The 22,496-nt window shown below is 27.1% G+C and overlaps 1 protein-coding gene and 1 pseudogene across 1 annotated transcript; both read left to right on the forward strand.

Moving 5' to 3' along the window:
- The first annotated feature begins 8,728 nt into the window (after positions 1-8,728).
- On the forward strand, positions 8,729-10,307 carry LOC140670346 (uncharacterized; annotated as a pseudogene).
- A 9,272-nt stretch (positions 10,308-19,579) lies between these two features.
- Dad1 (dolichyl-diphosphooligosaccharide--protein glycosyltransferase subunit) lies at positions 19,580-20,598 on the forward strand. Its single transcript, XM_072900771.1, has 2 exons — positions 19,580-19,890; positions 20,315-20,598. The coding sequence occupies exons 1-2, from the start codon at positions 19,686-19,688 to the stop codon at positions 20,443-20,445; spliced, it is 336 nt and encodes a 111-aa protein (XP_072756872.1). The 5' UTR covers positions 19,580-19,685; the 3' UTR covers positions 20,446-20,598.
- Positions 20,599-22,496: the final 1,898 nt, after the last annotated feature.

Raw genomic sequence — 22,496 nt, forward strand, 5'->3', positions numbered from 1 at the left:
TCCTGTCATTTGCCTAAACAACGATCGCGAGCTATTAGAACTTCCTGTCACTATGTAAATTAGGATATGAATACAGATGGCAATACGTATGACCAAATTGTCAATTCGTCTAATGCACGGTCGTATAAATAATTTCAATGTGCGACAACTCAATAGGATAGGCGTAGTATAGTTTTTTCGCGCGAAAGAAGAGAGAGAAAGAGAGAAAAATATTTCTAATAATGAATATATTTTTCTGAAATAAATAATACCATCCACTTGAAACGCAGAAATAAAAAGTTTTATATAAGATTGTCATATTATATATCACAAAATGACAAATTAAAATTTAAAAATTATAAAAAATGACTTAAAGAAGCTTGAATAACAGGTTTCTATAATAGCGTCAATTTTGCGATAAACCAAATATAATTAGATCAAACATAATAATTACATTACATTGTCAAAATAATATAATAAAAAAAATAAAGAGCATGTGATCAAAATAAATTAATACTACTTAAATAGAATCAAATAAAATTAAATTAAAATTAAAATTTTCTTTAAAATAAAATATAAATCACTAAAATATTTTAATCCATTTTTAAAAGATATGTACATATGTATAATTTCATAGGCATATATATGCGTGCGTGTGCGCATCAGCTGCAACAAAATAAATAGAAATATTGTATAATAGATTTCAAGGTGGAATCAAATATGTATTTTAATTTTTATGCATATTTTATATTCTATTTTAATTTTTTGTACATAGCACAGCAATATCTTATCAATTCTTTCATTTCCTAATTCCTTGACTAATTCTAAATCACTTTTTTTGCATTTTTGTAATCAATATCTAATAAAACCATATTGTTTTTGTGTTTAAAACTCAGGTTTCACATCTAATATAAAATTTCATATTTAATTTTGAAGTTTATGATACATAAACTTTTATGAAATAGAAACTGTATATAAATTAATAAAAAAATCATAAAATTGGTTGTTCGGCACCTGAATGACAGCCTTTGTAGATGACATTTGAGTTATACTATAAATAGAACGGCAAACTGGCGCACGAGGTACGAATGTAACAAATAAACCTGCTAAATATATATCGTGATCCACAAAATGTATTTAGCATTGACCATATCTTTCTGACATTTAAATCATATAGATCAAAATTTATAAATATAACTTGAGAGAGAAAGCCTTAATATTTATAAGATAACATTTGTATCAATCATCAATGAACTGAAAAAAATTCTATAAATTTATAATTAATTAGTTACTGTTTTGTTATGTGTTTATTATATATATATCTTTGTATATATAGTATTCTGTCTATCTAAAAAAAACATAACAAATTAAAATTATTCATTTATTCCTACTTATTCTTTAATTTATACGTATTTATTACATTCGCATTCATACGCATATACAGTTTAATTATATAACAATACAAAATTAAAATTACATAAAACAGATTTTAAGAACAGATTTTAATTAAATATTAAATTATAATTATATATTAAAGCGGATTATATTATATAACTTATAACAAAGATTTTGGATTTATATTTTTATAAATATAATCTTTATTTATAATTATATATACTTATAATAAAAATTTAAAAATATATGAATCTCTGTCGAGAAAAAAAGATTTTTAACTTATTTAAAGTCCAGAATATTTGTAAATACATCATACTCTTTTATACATATATATTGCGTATAATTTAATATAATAATAAATTAATAATAAAACAATATAATAAATAAATTATAAGAATGTTTGAAAATTATGTAAACTGTATTTGTGTGTTTACAGTTTTCTTAATTCTTCTATATTTAAAAAAGAGAAAGAATATTATTCTCATATCTATTCATTCTATTATCTCTCTTTGTGTGTATGCCTTGCAAATGACGTTAACGAGCGAGACGCTACACAATAAGCGCCATCGTTAATTTCGAAAGATAACCTTTATCAAATATCTATATCTCCATTTTTTTCTTAAAATAATATATAATTAAAAAATTAAAAAGGTACACGTGAATTAGGGAACGGTTCTTTTGGCATAGTATACGAGGGACGTTATAACTGTTACGTTTCTCTTTTATTATATCTTTTTGATTGCTTTTTATATAATAAAAATTTTTACCAGAGAATATTGTTTTCGCTATTTTACAACGATAAAGTATGCTCTCTATATATAATATAAAAAGCACTCCTTTCCAACTTCTTAAACTCCTTGAATTCTGACAAGAAAGAAATTAAAGTGAAAGCTTTGAACAACAATACGAATAAACAGCAAAATAGAAAAACTGCTAGTTATCTATATTTAACTTTATGAAGAAATTTGATATCGAAATCACTTTTAATCTTTCAATCCTAATCATTTTTAATCTTTGCTAAATAATCTCTGTGTTATGCAAAATGGTAAATCGTACCTATTTACTTTTTATTCTTTTATATCTATGTATAATAAACTTCTCTAAATAAATAATTTTTATATCATGTAATTACTTTTATAAAAATGCAGATTGAAATTAATCTATAATAAAAAAGACAAAAACCTGATCAGATAATTCTGTTAAAAAATTAATTAATGGCATTAAATATGAAAGTAATAATTAATTCAATTTTTGCTTAAATAGAAAATTTGTCCTTGACTAGTCATGAAATTTCTAAATTAAAGGAAATATAGATAAAAAATTGTACACATAATAAAAAATTTGTTACTCGAAAAAATACTTTATATTATTTTTATGTTCTCCTTTAGCTGTCTTTAAGAAAAAATGCATATGTATTTTCCAAAAAAATAACAAAAGCACGATTTTGTGACCTACTTTGTCTAATTTGAATTTTTATAAAAATTTTTATCAAGCGTTGACAGTGTCGGCTTATTTTTCACATCGTCTGCCAGCCCAGCGTGTAATACGAAACGGTGAACTTCTTCAAGCTCAAAAAGATTAAACAGAGAGGAAAGGAAATGTGGTGCGGCCCCGTACGAGAGGCGCGTCAGTTTATCCGAAGACACGAGCAGCGGGTGTTGCACAGATATTGATCGCTCGGGTCACGCAACAGGCTGCTTGTCAGGACACCACTTGTCAGGTTGTGCTCCAAGGTAGCAACCAGCCTGAAGGACCTTCTCTACGATATAACCCGCGGAGTCGAGAGAATCTATAATAATTTATTTAAGACGAGGCCGACAGTACATGCGAGAGATAATGATTGAACATTTCATGATGTCAAATTGTACATACTTGATTACATTCCTATGTCGATTTGCCGACATTGCTGGTCACGTTAACATCGTTTAATTATTTCGACCTAGTGTTCACTAAATTGCCGTACGAAATTGTCAAGAAATAGATATCTATAGATAATTTATATGTAAAATAATTTTTATGTTACAAAATTATTACATAATTTGCATGTGAAAGGTGCTGAGTATCTTTTCATCTCCAAATTGGAAAAAATAATTCTTCAAATATTAATTACAAGAAAAGAATTATATTATTCTTTTGTTATTTCTATATTAGGTTGTAAAGTTTTCCAGAAAAAATGATTTAAACTAAATATAAGTATTTTATGACAACAAATTTTATGCTATAGTTATTTACATTTTAATTTAAATAATAAGTTAACGAGAATTAATTTTAATTAAATTTTAATTAAATTTAATTTAATTTAATTTTAATTAAATTTAATTAAATTTTCACTAAAAAAATTCTAAATGTATAAATATAATATTTTAATACAATTATGTATATATTATATATAAAAGGAATTAATAGTACAATAACGTAAAAATCTTAAGCAATTAGTAAAATAAATCCTATTATGATACGTAAATAAAAAAAAAATAAAATATAAATATCATACTTGCTCCACAATATTATTCATTCTGGATAGCTTGCAGCATATAGATTATTATAAATTATAAAGTTCGAAAAAATTTTTACCTTGCTGTCAAAATTCTTTGAATGTGAGCGAGCACTTAGGGACAGAAGAAGGACTAATATCTCAACAGAAAAGCAACTTGACTTTGAAGTTGAACCGTTTCATGCATGATTGGGATTTCTGCATTTTCGACAACGGGATAAGCAATCTTTTCCATAAGACCGAGCTTCGCTTTTTACCTCACTCTTTCGTTCGGTACAGTAACACACGTTTCCATTCATCGGCAATGTCTTTTCTTTTTTTCGAATATCAATTGTTATAGTACATTTAATCAAAACATAGACTTCTATAATATACTGAACTAAGAACTTTTAATATATATATATTAATTGCATATCCGTGATTCGAAAAGTATGTACAGTCGGACCTCTTATCCTACGACCCTCTTATGCTACGAATCCTCTTATCCTACGACAAAAAATCCTCTCATGCTACGACCGCGAAAGGGGAATTATACCCCCACTCTCAAATTTTTGTTGTAGGATCAGAGGTTTAAGGGGAAGATTCCGGACCAAAAATGTCGTAGAATAAGAGGTTCGACTGTAATACTAAAAATTGTATCATTGCACATATGCAAAATAAAATCACAAATAATACTGTTTGTATATAACATATTGCCATTTGAATGAAAAAAATTGCGAAATATATAAAATCTGATAGATTTTGCAAAAATATTTAAAATTTGCCTCAAAAACATCAAAAATTTTTTAAATGTCATAATACATAACTTTTTTAATTAAGCTAAAAGTACAAAAATGTAATTTCTCCAGCCAAAATATAACAGAGTTTTTTACAAGAAAAATTAAAAAACATAAATATATACATGAAAAAATTACTAAAAATATAAAGAGTACATTTAAATTATAAAAACTATAAATAAATGTATTATCTACTTTGTTAAAATATGTGAGATCTGTCTAAAAAAAATATTAAAAATGTAAAAAAAAGATATCAAGTATCATCTTTTTCTTTTAACTAAATATAATAATTCTCTACAGAAATAGAATCGTTTTAAAAATGAAAGTTCTTTAATTAAAAAAAAAATTACGAAAATGACACATACACATAAAAAAAATAAATATATAATAAATTAATCACAGGAAAAAGTGCTGAAATCATAACAAAAACAGTATGTTTAAAATTTTTACAAAAATAGAATCCTTAATTACAAAATCATTTTTTTTATGGTTTTAAAAAAGAGATATATATAAATTAATGGTACAAAAAAATGTTAAAATCAAATCTAAAAAGTTTAAATAGTTTACAATGTACAAAATCTGGTCATAAATGTCTGAACAAATATCTCGCAATTGGTAAAAATTACAAGAAAGTTTAATAAGAACAATTTGTACGGCATTGAGTCTATTACAAAATGTATGTAAAAAATTTTTTTTACTCGTGACCTTTTCGAGTTATAAGCAGGATATACATCTTTATTTTTTAAAATAGTACCATTCTAATTTTTTTATACTATAAATCAATTTCTCACAATATTTTCCATAAATAGTTATAAGGATATAGTGGCTAAAAATTGAATAATTTACAAATTACTTCATACTTTGATATTATTTTACATAAATTATGAAATATTGCATCGCTCTAGAGTCACGCTGTAGCTATCCGCAGTACGGATTTCTCGGTTCTGGCAGTATGAGTGCTGCATCTATAGGCAGCAGCCAGTCGCGATGAACTAGCTGTGAGAGATTATTCGAACTTAGACGCCGGACCATTTGCTCCCTCTGGAGTCGTATTACTTTAATACCGTGCAAAATGGCATTAGGCAAGAGTCTGACAATAAGCAGTTCAGATAGTGGAATTTGTTCGGACATTTACGGACAGACACCATGTATAATTAAACTTGATTATTAATCTTAACGTTTCGCAAGCCTTGCAATCGCGCATTATTGGGCTGTCTCTTCGCGTTTATACGCTCGCGAATTGGTCAATTTTTTTTTTAAATTAATGTTTTATTACGTTTTTATATGTGCTGAAGGAAACAAGAGATCTTTGAACCAACTCTATGAAGAACCTCAGAGATTATAGAGCAAATATTTGATAAGTATTCAAAGTTAATGTAAAGTCATCAATGATTTCTACAAAAACTTAAACATACATATCTTGAAAATATTTCAAAGACACTTGACATATCTGATACACCTTTTCAGTTTTGGCTGTAACTACCTTATTAATACTTAAAAAACTCATTTAATTATAAAAAAAAAATTTTTAATTGTGAGTTTCGCGACCCAGTCACTATAGGAAGAAGAATAGATGTAGAAACTATCTTAGCAATATGGCTACCAAAAAACTTTTGCAGAAGACAACAGCTAATCAAAACGCGCGTTAACACACAGCGCCAATATCGGTTTTTATACAATTTTGAACATATTTAGAATTTTATTAAGTCTAACTTTTCTTTTTTTCAGTTTCTTTGTAAGAATTAATTATATATTCATTCCTAAAACAATAAAGGAAGCTTTACAACAAGAAAACGTAGATGGACACAATGTCACTCAATTGATTATAGAATAGAGATTTTTTAAAGTCCCGAAAAAATATTTCTATTTAATAGTCAATCGTATGACATTTTGTATATATGTTCTTTGCTGGAAATTTCCCGTGAATACACTAAACTATAATAATACTGGAATAGGCGCCAGCAGTACTATCGCGCGCCAAGAGAGATAGTTGCTGTACAGGCTTATCAAAAAATTCGTAACACAACCCAGTAAACACAAAGCAACAGTAATGTAACATCAATGTTATAATTTCCCACTCAACAATGTAATTGCAATATAACATGCTTTGTACATAATAACATTTATATTGTTGAGTGGGAAATTATAACATTGATGTTACATTACTCTGTTGCTTTGTGTTTACTGGGAACTTATTGCTTAACTTACAGCAGTATTATTAGGGCTCTAGCACAATGAAACATATAAGGAACTGAAGAATAGATATTAGAGATAAGGAATAAGAATTTAGGAATAGTGCATTTCAACCTTTATAAAAAGGTGGTGCCATGCACAATAAAAGAATAAGGAACTGTTCTTTATTCCTCGTTTCTTAATTCTAATCATTAATATCTCTTTCCTGTTCCTTATATTTTTCATTGTGCTAGAGTCCTTAGAGTTCAGTGTTTTTAAGCTATAAGTTGTACTACTATAGTTCAGTGCTCAAAAATTTTCAAAAAAAGTCAATGTAAAAATTTATTTTTAATTAAATGATATCAAGAAAAATCAAGGGGAACTGAGCAGGCGCAGAAAGTACAAGAAAAAAAGTAATAGATATTATATCCTCCCTCTCGGCTCATTTTCAAACAAAGGCTTATAGATAGCTGGCGCCTATTTCAGTATTATTATAGTTTAGTACACAAAACTTTTCAGCAACGTCACCTAGATCCATTTTAGAGCCGACGGAACTACATGGCTAAATTCACTTTTCGGTGCCATGGTAAACCGATCAGTTGGTGCATAATCGTGCTAGAATCATAATTGTGAATCAAAAGTCTGAAAACATTATGGATGTACTATATTTCATTAGTTGTGTGTAATGTTTTTTTTCATTTTAGTCCATATTATAAACAACAATACATATATTATTATTGAAATATTTTTATTAAAATTAGTAAAATTCTTATAATTTAAAAATTTTTATATATTATCAGTATTGCGCTTAGATAATTTAAAATAATCTAGATATAGATAAGATAAAATATATGCGTCTGTATCTGAGATAAGATAAAGATAAGCTTAATTTAAATATATCTAGATAAAAGATAAATTAGTTGAGTGTTTTATCTAGATACTTTTAAGATAATATTCAAAATTACAATTTATATAAAAATAATACACTTCAGAAAACTATAAAAAATATAAGCATATATTTCAGTTCAATACATTAAAGGTTTAGAGTTAAATTACAAATTTTTATTTTTTAAAAACAATAGTTTTTCGAACATATTATCGGATAAACGATTTCTTCGAGGTACAAATATCTGTTGCCCGCAACTGAAAAGACGCTCCACTGGCGCGGATGATGGTAATGTTGTATTATAATTTATAGATATATGATATATAGTGTTATATATATGTTATATTTTGTAGATATGATATGATCGAACGCAGAGAATGAGAAAAATGGCACTGATTACATTATCTTAGATATTTTATAAAAGATACTATTTTTTTTAATCTGAGATATAGATAAAAATGTCATATACTTTAATTATATAGATAAAAGATAAAATAAACAATAAAGTCATCTAGATAAAAATCTAGATAATTTTATTTAGATAACGGAAAACACTGTACATTATATATATATATATATATATATATATGTAAATATGCATTAATCCACATATTTATTAATCCACACATTAATAATAAATTCAATATATGAAAATTAATAAAATATTAAAAATAATATTACAGATATAAAAGATTATATACACACACAAATTAAAATATAATTTAAAGGAGAGAGATAGCATATTTCGACACATTAATCAGTAATTATATTTAACAATTAAGTTCCTTTGTAATATTAAAGAAACAAGTTTATATAGTCAATTATATTGTTCAATTCTTTCACGTTTACATAGAAATACAAAAATTAGTAAATATTGGATAATATAGTAAATGTCTGAACTTATAAAAAGGCTCGAAAGTAGCTGAATCTCTACAAAATCCTTGACGACATAAAGATACTCATTCAAATGAATATCTTTTACATTTCTATGTTTCAAAGTCGTGCAACGCGCATTCACCTTCCAAGATGGAAAACAAATACATTACAGTCACGAATAAGTTGCTGCTTGCGCTCGACGAAAGCGAGACTTCTCTCGAGGTATTACAAATTAGAAAACTAAAGAAGGAAACAAAAAAGAAGGAAAGAATTTCTGAAAATAAAAATAAAAGCAAGCAGTAACAGCAGCAGCAGAGCCAAAAATTCGCCAACAACAAGACGCCAAAGAGTCGTGTGATTAGAACGATCAGCAACCATAGAGAGAGAGTTCAAAATGCAGGATCCTAAAAGGAATCAAGAGAAAAATCAGCTCAATCAAGAACAAGTAGTGATCGCAATGTAACGTTTTCAACTAAATCCAGAGAAGAGCATAATCACGGATGTAATCACAAAGAAGAAAACCATAAAAACAAGGAAAATTTATAAGGTTTCTTCTTACAATTAGTGAAAATCCCAAACCGCATGAATTCAGGAATTCGAGCAAGTTTCAACGCTTTGACTATGAAGAGCCGTAACCGTAATGGTATGCATGGTATGGATCGCAAATGTAGTGACCCATATAAACGTAAATTTCGATAATTGCGGCGGACGAATTAAATCGCCAGTCCGATTTTAATAAAACTGGTATTAAACCAGTGGACAAGAAAAATAGTGCTGACAGTTACAATACTCATAATGAAAGCAATCAGGAAACTCAAGAATGAAGTAATGAAAAAGCAGAGTCCGATCTTCCAGCAACTAAAGTTAAAAATAAAGAAACGGACCGCAGACGCGAAAAGAAACCGGTCAAGGAGAAGAACATGCGAACTTATTCTGAATGAATGGAAAGCTTTGCGTAGCAACCGAGCAAAATCTTATTGTTAGTATAAGTTCTACGAAAGGCCAGTGAAGGTGAAGATTTGGAATTTCTTGTTGGAAGAAAATGTATACACTTGAAAAGAAGAAAGAAAGTAACAAAGACGAAAATGAGGAAGAAGAATATATACATATTGGAAAAGGCACTGGGCACTGAACTGTCTGAAGCGTGTCGACAGAGAAGAAAAAGTTAGGAACAGCCTGTCTTCGTCGTACAGTCAAGTCTAAAAGTTTTACTCTCAGAGCATATACCACTGTTACTTTATAAGTAAAACTTCAATAAATTTTTGACACTGTCTATACATATGACTTATTACTTTCTACGCAATAACGAAGAAAGAAGATAATCTAAATATCTATCTAATTATAAAAATATTAAATATTAATATCTTTTCTACGTTTTTCACTTACAATAGTCCAGTGTCTCTTCCAATATATAGTCCAGCGTATCCTCAACGCATTGGCAGGCAAAAGCATATATTATAAAATTCAATTTAGTGACTCGCGATGTAGTTCCGGTGTCACGGCCGAGATAGCTGTAGTAGTTGCAATCACATGAATGGCCGTAGATTTGGAAATCGCGATGTCTTTAGGAACAATGACTCACATCCGCAAAATGAAGAGAAGTTACGAAGTCATCAAAATGCTTCCAAGGTGGCCGACAAAAATAATTTCCTTTCCCTGGGATAAGTAGCTTCATTTATTTACTATACATCCCACCGTTGTTATCATCAGTACATTTACTATAGATAAAGCTACACTAAAAAAAGAAAAAACCATTTTTGTTATTAAAAATTTTACTTTAGTGATATCATAATTAATTCATAATATGCAATTGCAGAAATAAAATACTTACAATTATTAATTACGATACATTTCTTGAATTCACGATTTGCGGTTTTCGCTAAGAAGATCCTTCCTGAACTTTCTCGTTTCTTTATTTTGAACTTCAGTTGTTGCTGGAAGATCGGACTCTGGTTTTTCATTACTCCATTCTTGAGTTTCCTGATTGCTTTCATCAATTTCGTCATTATGAGTATTGTGACTGTCAGCACTATTTTTCTTGTCCACTGGTTTAATGATCCTTCCTGCTCTTGCGGTTTTTCTTCGTCTTCATAATTACATCCGATTACCTACGCTCTTCTCTGGACTTTTACTTTTTTATATTTGTACTTTGCTTTTTGAATTTTTAAAACTCATTGTCCCACATCAACTTTTTCGTAATTTTTTTTAATTAATCATTTATCTAAAATAAATTATTTCAATATTAATTATCAATAATCGACCAATTTAGTAATAATCAACTATGAATAAATATTTATTCTTGTATTATAATTTAATGTGATTTTATTTCAAACTTTTAATATAATTAAAACAAAATATTACTTTATAACATATATAGACATAGTATACTAAATATTAATATACTACATATATTAAATAAAATAGTAAGAATTAACATTGTCATATTTGTTATTGATAAATAAACATATACCTCCTGCAAAATTTCCGAATTTTTTTACACCGTTTTCAGTATATTACGATTTTTAATTCAAATAAACAAATTCAAGCAAGTATAAAAAAAATTTTCACTGAGAAAAAGGACCAACCATAATTAGTAAAAAAACAATTATATAGTTGAAATTCTAATTTTTATTTATTACTATTATAATGTTAGAAATAATAATCTTATAAGTAGTAATAATAACTTTCAATATTTGGCATAAAAAAATTACTATAAATTATAATATTATAATTTACTAAATTTTGTATTACACAACTCTCTTTTATATTACAAGTTCTAATTTGTAAATATATCTCTTTTAATTTTAACCTTCTCAAAATCACACAAGGATCATATCGACATACATATGTGTACATTAAATTTTAACCTTTTCAAGATCACACAAGGATCACATCGATATACATATATGTACATTAAATTTTAGTGTCTAAAATCTTTCCACAAATAATAAATCTTAATACGCAATGTCATATATGTGTATGTACATAATTTTTTTCAGAGATTTCAAGGATTCTTCAACTTTTTGTTGTATCTAATAATTATAAATATATATTTTAGAAAAATATAATTTACAAAAAGAGATAAAACAATTTTTTCCGCCTCTAAAGAGATTGAACATAAAACATATATATACATATATATAATATAATTTAAATAATTTTAAAATTGGTATAATTTACTAGTATAATTTAAATAATTACAAAGAAGCATTATTAAATAAATAAATATCAAATATATCCTTTGATAAAGATATTTCAAATTATATTTTATATAAAGATATTTTGCAATACTTTCTAATCTTTGCATAATCTAAATCTATTAATTTACATTCTGCTCTTAATAAATAATTCGTATTGTGAAGGATAAAATTTTTCAGACATGTTTTTATCTCACTAAATTATATCTAAGATAATGTTATGATGTCTTTACATCAATATACCAATAATTTTATGTCTAATCGTAAATAAACTTTTTAAACTATTTATATTATTAATTCACAAACTTATAATAATATGCATTTCAGCTTTAATGTAACACCGCTTTGAATTCAAATTAAACTCCCACAGTATGTAATTCAATACAAGTATTATTTCTGCGTTTTGAAATTCAATCATTGCATATTTTATTTTGTTTATATTTATTTTATATAATTGTGTGTGCCATGATTCTATTAATTTATTCTTTATATACATATACATATATTCTGTCATGATTTACTTAGAAAATTCAACTTTATTTACATTTTTTTAATATATCATAAATAAATCTAAACAAACGCACATCGTTTCGATTGTACTTAAAGTATCATAAATACTAATAATAACTACTAACAATAATAATAAGAATTTCCGTTAAAAATTAGTTTCAGTTTTCGTTACTATTACTACACTGAGAAAAATTTCCAACATTTTTAATCGGAAAAAACCGTTCAAACGTCTTATCCGACCGATTTTGAATGAATTTGTGACTATCCGATGAAATAATAGATGTCTTTATCCAATGAAATGTAATTTCCAATCAAATTAAACGGAAAATGAGCCATGATTTATTTATCCGTTTAAATTAATATACAATATGATCGAACATTGCATTTGATCGGATAAAAACAAGGCATTTTATCGGATCATGCTGAATGTCCGATCTAATGTACTATATCCGATTAAAATATATCCGATGAAATGTAAGAAACAATGAAATCGAATAATATTCAAAAAAATATTGTCCGATAAAATGTTATATCCGATGAAATACAATTTATCCGTTCAGAACGTATTCGAAAATATATGTGCGCGTACCGGTAATTCGACTGTGATTGGTCGTGCTAACAGTCGTATACGATCAAGCGGACCAAGCGTGCACGAGCCTGTACTCATTGTCTAAACAGCGTTGGGCAGTATAACGCAGTGAACAGTGTGTGCTGTGTATACAAGTGTCAATTATTTTTTCTTGAGAAGTGAGCCTACAGAAAAGAATGAACACAGTTCTAATATTAGATCTGTTCTTGAATTTTCCTTAATATTCCTGTAATATAATATGTATTATGTATACAGAGTGTCTGATTATTAGCACGACAGCACTCATGAGTTAATTAGGGTGTTTTCAACGAAACAGAAAAGTTTTACTCTATTTGTTCACGATTTTTGCTTTTTTCGTAATTTTTAAGATTTAATTAAGAAAATCTCCGAACAAGACGCACACTTATTCGTCGATTTTCTAATTTGATTAATAGACTTTACTCCTGATCAGAATTTTCCTATTAAATATCAACGAATACTTTCAAAAAATCCGTTCAAATTACACTGATAATTGACACCAACATTGATGAGCTGATAGAATAGAGTATAGAGCTGAACAGAAAAATGCATATTAATTATTATATAAATTAATATGCATTTTTCTGTTCAGCTCTATACTCTATTTTATCAGCTCATCAATGTTGGTGTCAATTATCAGTGTAATTTGAACGGATTTTTTGAAAATATTCATTGATTATTTAATAGGAAAATTCCAATCAGGAGTAAGGTCTATTAATCGAATATGATGTAATCAGACTATCCGTGTCAAAAAGTAAGAAACGGATATTTTAAATCGAATATATTTCTAATCGGAACTTTCTGATCGGATATTTTTGATCGGTCATTTCGACCTTCATCGGTTTTTTTTCCGATTTAAGAGATCGGTAAAATCCCTTTGTTACTTTTTAAACGGATTTTCCAATCAATTTTAATCGGACATTTTATACAATTCCACTCAATGTTAGTTTTAATTATAAAAAAACATTAACTATAGAGTTCTATGAAATGTGTAGATGTAATAAAATTTTATTGCATTTGTGATAATAAACGATATAAGCGTTCAACGCACAACAATATTATATATTATACATTTGAAATCATCAATATCAAAATCGCCAATAATAATTTTGAAGAAATAAACTGTGCTTATGTGTTTGTATTTTTGATACATTATTATTCTTTGACCATATGTATATTTTTATTTTTATTTTTTATTTTTATATTATACTTATTATTACATATTTGCATTAAAGACATATATTTCTATTTCTACAATTTACCTTGTATATGCTATAATTACAATCTTTTGTAAATATTGACTGCAAAAATCGACGTTTGTGTGCTATTATATTAAAAGTATACATCTTTTACAAAGACACAATCTTACACTGCCGAGAGACCATCGAAAACTGATAAAATATAAAATATTATAAAAAGCACGTAAAGTTATGTCAACAATTTCCAAGGTCGTAAACAGATATCTTAAGCCACGTCTACAATAGCCGTAGAACGTAAGGTTGCAAGCAAATTGACCAATGACAGTCAAGCATTTTCGAAAATGCTTGACTGTCATTGGTCAATTTGCTTGCGACCTTACGTTCTACGGCCATTGTAGATGACCCATTACTGTGGTCTATGAGATGCTAATAGCCCAGTAAAATGGCTCGATATTTCACGATTTAGAGGAAAAAATTGAACAAATGCTGCAATTTCGTGGATAGGTGTGTTTTGGAGTGCTTTTAGACATATCAAAAGTCCCAAAATTTTTTGAGTGCGCTGTTAGTGTAAATTGTAGGAAATTTTGTTACCTTCAATTTAGGTCCTGTGCATTTTCTTCGTAAAATTGACAGAAATGAAGATATAAACAAGAAAAGGAATGAAAATGCAATTTTAGCATAATTTATCGGAAAAACAGCACTTTTCCAATGCCTGTTTTTTTAGTAAAACACATCTCGTGATGGACCCACGCAGCTGGATCATTTTCATATGTATATAAACTAATAAAAACAGGTTGAAACTAATTTTTAAAAAATTGTTACGCATACGTTTTTGCACTATAACTGTAATTTTTAATAAAAATGTATATTGCCCTTTATCTTTAAACACCTATAACTCATAAACAATTTATCGTAGAAGGGTCTGTCACAGCTCATTTTAAAGATAATTTAATTGTCTTTAATTAATGTATATGTTATTATAGCCTACAGCTAACTGGAAGTAAATTATTTTGCAAAATATCTTTGAAAATTCAAATTTTGCAACTTTCTTGCCTTTATCTCATACACTCATTACCAAAATAAATTCAAATATACATGAAAAGTTTCAAAATTTTATTCCCTATTACTCTAATGATACATGCTATATGCGTACGATCAGTACTTTTTGAGTTATAATCGACTTTTTCACACAAAAATTGTAGTTTTAGCCACTAACAGCGCACTTAAAAAATTTTTAAATATCTCCGCAAATATCGATTGCACAGGAATGAAAAACAATGCAATTTATTCACCGTTTAGTGCTCTATAACTTTCATCTAAACAATTTTGCGATCCAAGTAGCCATTTTCGAGATATTAACGAAAAATGCACGACGCGCAGGCGCGTTTTCGTCGCGTCGCAAAATGATTCATATTTTTAAAAAATCTCGGCTTCTATTGGTCGTACGAAGTTCTATAAAAAATCAAATTGTGCGGAATTTTATTAGCTACAAATTTGATGTGTATGTTTTTGCTTGTAACTTGATACTTTTCGACTTATTTACGAAAAACCGATTTTTTGGATCTTTTTGTCACCACTGTGAGCTTTCCGTAGTTTCCATCCATGGGGAATTTTGATATGTCAAAAAGCACCCCATAACTCACCTCTCCACGAAATTGTAGCATTTATTCAATTATTTCCTTAAAAAAATGCTATTTTACTGAGTTATAAGAGATATCAGCACATGTAGTGAAAGCCGATGATATATTATTATCAAATTTAAACCAATTTATTTCAAAAAAGTTTCTCTCTCTCTCTCTCTCTCTCTCTCTTTCCTCTCTCTCATGCATGTATATTGCGATTTATTAGATAATTTATATACAGGGTCCTTTTTTAATTCCTCCAGTGAAATATCTCGAAAAGTAAACGTTGCCGGAAAAAAAGTTTCTAACAAAAGTTGTAGGGTTTCGAGAGGGCTATAAGATGGTACCATTGGTTTGACCTTAAATTTTCATGTGAAGGTCACATTGATATTTTTTAAATGGAACACCCTATATATTATTGCATATTCTTGTAGCTTATCTCGAGAGCTTTCCAAAACACTATAATCAAATGTTTTATTGTGAAGTACTTTTCGATTTATAAAGCTTCAAATTCCATTGTTAAAGCACACAAAGATACCATCCCTAAAAATTCCAATACCAACGTCATTTATAAAATTGATTGTGGTGACTGTGATGCTTCGTATGTCGGACAGACGAGCAGGAAGTTATCAACATGAATCAAAAAACACAAAAGAAATATTAACTGCAACATTAATAATCGGTCTGTCATCACGGAGCATAGATTTAGTCACAATCACGAATTTAAATGGGATGACGTCAAAATCCTTAACAAAGAAACTGTTATAATAAAAGAATAATCTCTGAAATGCTTCATATAAAAAGATAACGTAATAGCATTAATCTGCAAACAGATACGGAATGCCTCCTCGAGATGTATAACGATGTTATTAACAATCTACCAAAACTGAAAGTCATACACAGAAACAAACAAACATATTAGAACTGTTCATGTTTTCTACCATTTACAAGTCAACCGTAATTGCGACAAGACGTTATTATTTTTAAGACGAACTATTTATATTGACATCACGTCTGGCGAGATTTCCTAAAAAATTATAAGTTATTTAATGTATAATAATTTAGATTATTACAACCAATACACACTTAATGCGAATTGTTTAGATTCACGGACTACATCTTAACTCTTTGACATTTAATGACTCATAATTCTCAACTATTATTTATAATTTTAACACATAACACTTAATATGACTCACACTCTCATTTCGACATGATCATTACATAATGATACCATTAATTTATAATTAACGTTCTAAAAATTGTTCTATTCTTTCTCATATCCATTGTTTGAGAAAGATCGTTGACTTGAAACACACGTCCTTGAAGTACATCAAATATAATTACAATAATCAACTGATTCAACATATACGCAACATTTACACTGATTGTTTGAATGGTGAAATTTATAGATACAAATCCATGGAAATAATTTCAATTGCACCAACATCCTAGGGTGGACTTCCAAATCGACAAACGAACAATGGACCACAAAATTCGAAAATTAACGGTGAGCGTACCACACCCAACAAAAATAAAAACAAATACGTTACGCGTTCCATAATAGATTTGAACTATTAGATTAAAAACACGAATATGTACTATCCAATACTTACTTTAGTTCATAAGAGAAATCTTTTTCAAATCACTTTGTAATGTTTAACGCTGAAGATAGCTTGAAAACAAGCCGAAACGTACGTACTGTAATTTTTGTCAATCAATGTTTACTTTCTCGCATTATATGTAAAAAACTTAAAATGTTTTCTTTATATTATTAAATACCTCAATTATGTTTTCTTCAAATTATATTTTTATTCTTTAGTTTTTTGTTTAACAAACATACCAGCTCTCCATTGCCTACGATCACCAATTTTAAAGCTTCAAAGTTGCAATATTTTGACATAAAATGCAAGATATCTCGTAAAATATTCATTTTTCGATTATCTTACCCTAATACTTTTATGCACAGAATAATGAGACGAATCAATTGGTGTAAAGAAAACACATAATTATGTTAAAGTAAAATTGTGTAACTGTTAGTTGCAAATTCAGATTTTTACTTTAACATAATTATGTGTTTTAATTATGCCAATTGATTCGTCTCGTTATTCTGTGCATAAAAGTATTAGAGTAAGATAATAAAAAAATGATTATTTTATGAGATATCTTGTATTTTATGTCAAAATACTGCAACTTTGAAGCCTTATAACTCAAAAAATACTTAATGAAAAATACTTTATCATAAGTGTTTTGGAAAGCTCTCGAAATGAGCTACAAGAATATGCAATAATATAGGGTGTTCCATTAAAAAAAATCGACGTGACCTTCACATGACCTTCAAATAAAAATTTAAGGTCAAACCAATGGTATCATCTTATGGCCCCCTCGAAACCGTACAACTTTTGTTCGAAACTTTTTTTCCAACAACGCTTACTTTTCGAGATATTTCACTGGAGGAATTAAAATGGGACACCCTGTATAGATAGTATATTTTTTTTTTTGTAATAATATAATTGGCTGGCGAAGAAAAACTATTTTGCAAATTGAACTTCTTTGAGTGGTATATAGCTACAATTTATTTTAAAGTGATTTGTAACATACTCAGGTAGCATGTTCGTTTTCTAAACGTTTTCTAAACGTATCCAATATTTTTTAACCGTCAAGCACCAATAAGAAACGTTTCAACAGAAACATTTTTAAAATTATGGTTTAAGAACCGTATTTTTTACGTTTCTATAAATAGGAGAAAAATTAATTTTTTAATTCAAAATTATATATATACACATTATTAAGACTGTACTTATTAAGACAATCCCCAGATAGCACAAAAAATTAAAAGATGACGAAAAGATGTCTTTTTTAAGTTATCTTTCTGACAAGGCTAAAAGATGTCTAAAAGAATATCTTTCTACCTACAAAAAAAGTAATTTTTTAAAATATATCTTCTAAAAGTCATAATAAATTTTAGTCGACGAAAAGATGTCTTTTTGATCATCTTTTCGACAAGACAAAAAAGATCTATTTTATAATATACGTATTCCTTTGTTTGCCGCTACGTGGCGTGTTTAAACTTAACTATAACTCGTATTCAAGTTTTCATAACATGCTTAAAAGAACAGGTACTAAAAGTATAATTTAAATTTTGTCTTTTTTATCAGTTTGACTTCTGATGTAATCTCGACAAGAGATTCAGAACATAATGAAAATAGATGGATTATATCCATATATGCATTATTTTATTGAATTTGTGAATAAATAAATTTTTTACAAATAAAGAAAAAAAACCGTATTTTGACAATTTCTCAAACGTTTTTTTTGTTAGAAAATGACGTTTCCCTTAACGTTTTTTAAATGGACATTTTAACCAATCAGAAACGTTTTTAAAAGCCGGTTCTAAAACGTTTTGCAGAAACATTTGTGAAACGTTTTTGAAACGAATATGTGCTACTTGGGTAGTGTGTTTAGTTCTTTAAAATATTAATAAACAGGAAAAAATGTATATTTAAGCTTACGTATATATACATATATATATATATTTGTACTCTATAATATATACTAAAGTAAAAAAGATCACATGCAGTTAATAATATGTATGTAATAAAACATGCTAATAAATCCATAATTTCGTATTTTTGTGGATCAGCATGGATAAACCGCAACCGGTCGTCATTTTACCATGTCAGCAAAAAGTGAATTCATCCATACAGTTCTGCCAACTATCAAATATATGCAGGTGGCAGTAGTATACTTCAAAGAAAAAGCATCTCTCGAAAAACAGCGACGTGCCGCGTGCGCATTGACGCATTACGTCAAATATACGCATGTCAATGCGCATGCGCCTCTCTCAGCTTTCAGATTTCTGGCTTCTCTCTGATAATACGTGTCATCTAGTATCACCGGTATTTGTTACGCGTGTCCGGAAAGAAAATTGCAGATTATTTCCGAACATCTTATACGAAGAAATCGACGAATATGACAGCGTTAACAGTCTTACATAAATTTTCGTTAGATTATGCGAAAAATACGCCTAAGAAACTCAAAATAATCGATGCGTATTTATTGTATGTGTTTCTTACGGGTGTTATTCAATTCATTTATTGTTGCCTTGTCGGCACATTTCCTTTCAACAGTTTTCTTAGTGGTTTCATATCCTGTGTATCTTGTTTCATTCTAGGAGGTAATTATAATGTTATTTACTACTTGCATCATTTTATTTGCTGTTTACATTTTTTTACATACTTCAGAAATTGGAAATTTTTAATGATATATATTTAACATATACGAAATTTTTGTTCTATATGTATATATATATATATATATATATATATATATATATATATATATATATATATATATATATATATATATATATATATATATACTCTAAGGATATATAAAATATATTTTATTAAAAATTTTTATTTTGTAGCATTTTATAGTATTCAACTTATTTTAGTATTAATAAAAATAAATTTGAAGCTCATAACCTCTAGATCGCACATAATCTGTTATCTTATATATAAAATAATTATATAAACTAACAATCTCTTTATATATATTTTGTAAGTAAATGATATATGTGTGTATATATTTTGTTTCAGTTTGCCTTCGATTGCAAGTTAACCCACAAAATAGAAGTCAATTTCATGGTATAAGCCCAGAAAGAGGATTCGCAGACTTTATTTTTGCACATATTATTTTACATATTGTTATAATGAATTTTATTGGATGAAAGGATATATAAATGGATATAATATGTTATTAAGGCAAATCAACATATTACATATGATGTTAAAGGCTAAATTATATTTCTGATATATAGAAGCATGCTTTTTTGTATTTGTGATTATAATTCATAATTGTTTAATAAAACTAATGAAAATAATTATTTAGTTTCCTCTTTTTTTTTAACACAAAAATAACAATCAATTATTTTATGTTTTCATTGTTCTGTTTATTAAAATATATGTATAAAAAAATTATAGATGAATCCTATATTTTGTCTATACAGGATATATCAGAAACTGTACAAGTAAAATAGAAATAATTTCTCATGCAAATCGTTAAAAGTGCAGAATAAAATTTTTCCATACAAGGTCAATTTTCTTGAAACAAAGCCTTGCTATTTCTACATTATGAAAAAACTTTATTCTACATTTTTTACTTACATTTATATGAAATCACATTTATTTTACTTATATTGCAATTTCTAATTTTTTTTATACATTTTGTACATTATTTTATATACATTAGAATTTATATGAACATATATATATTTTTTAGAGAATATTATGCTATTACCTTTATAAAATTAAAGATTAGTTTTTTTATATTTTTAAAGTAGTATTTTTGTAACTTACTGGCCATTTATTTGTTTCATTATTATAACATGTGAATTTTTTATTTTAGCATATAATAAAATATAATTTTTATTATTGTATGCTCTAACAATTATATAGAAATTTGTATATATTATCTAGAATAGGTCAACAATATAACTACAACAATCTATGATACACTTTATTTATCTTATCGATTGTGTACAATACCAAGTGAAAGATAAATATTACTATAGAGAAGATATAGGACTCCTCTCATGCTCATATTTACAAAGATTCTATAAGAAAAAATTCATAATGTACTAGATGTAACGTTTTGATACTTAGAAAAGCATTATTGGACTGTTTTTTAGTACCCTTTCTCACCCAGCTAGTTGCTATATGTCCCTTAAAAGTAATAAAATCCAATTAAGCTGCTTCAGTTATGAAAATATTCATTTCTAATTTCCCACATATTTTATTTACATATTGAGGCAAATAAAATTTAATTTTTCTTTTGAATAAAAGATTTAGTTATAAATCAAAATAATTTGAAAAAGTACTTTGAAAAAAGTAATTATTATTAATATAATATTGTAAGAGATTTATAACAAAATTGGTAAATTTTATACAAGAATATGCTATACTTTTTATATACTTTTTATATGCAAAAAATTGCCTCAAACAAAAATTTATCTTACAATGGTTTATCACTTATTTCCTACTTATATATATCTATTTAAAGATTGATCAAATAAATAGCTTGATGAGAATACCACATAAAGTTCTAATACAATAATAAATATCCACGCTGATATTAATAAAATAAGTTTTTTTTCATTTGTTAGGTGCAGATTTGCACTAATTTTTATAATGTACGAATATTATACAGATAAAGTGGTCCACAATTCACAACCTTAATTTTTGAAAATATCCCGATGAATCTGATGCCGATTTTCTCTTAGTAAAAATATCCAGTTTATAATTTATGAATTATAATCATAAATTAATGAAAAAAAGACTTTATAAACTTCAGAGAAATGAATAGATAACAAAACATTAAAATCTATATTTTCGATAAATTTTGAAAGATAAACATTTTTAATTCAAAAGATAATTATGAAGATATATAATATTGGGACTTTCAGAAGAAATCTATTATATTAAAATTAGGGTTGCAAGTTGTAGAACACTACATATTTATATCCTACAAATATTTTCGATATATGTTTTGAATGCATATGTGTATATGTGAGTGAATATACATAAATCTTTGTGTCAAATTCTATCATAATCACGAATTAGAAACTGAAATTGCAGATATTATTAATCTTGCATTAATAAACTAATAATCCTAAAATATAAAAATACTTCATAAACTCATTAAAATTTTATATGTATATATATAAATTTTTAATCGAAAACACATGTGTATTATGTGTATGTGTAAACGTTAATAAAATTA

This window comes from Anoplolepis gracilipes, chromosome 10 (genome assembly GCF_047496725.1).
Source record: "Anoplolepis gracilipes chromosome 10, ASM4749672v1, whole genome shotgun sequence".
NCBI lineage: Eukaryota > Metazoa > Arthropoda > Insecta > Hymenoptera > Formicidae > Anoplolepis > Anoplolepis gracilipes.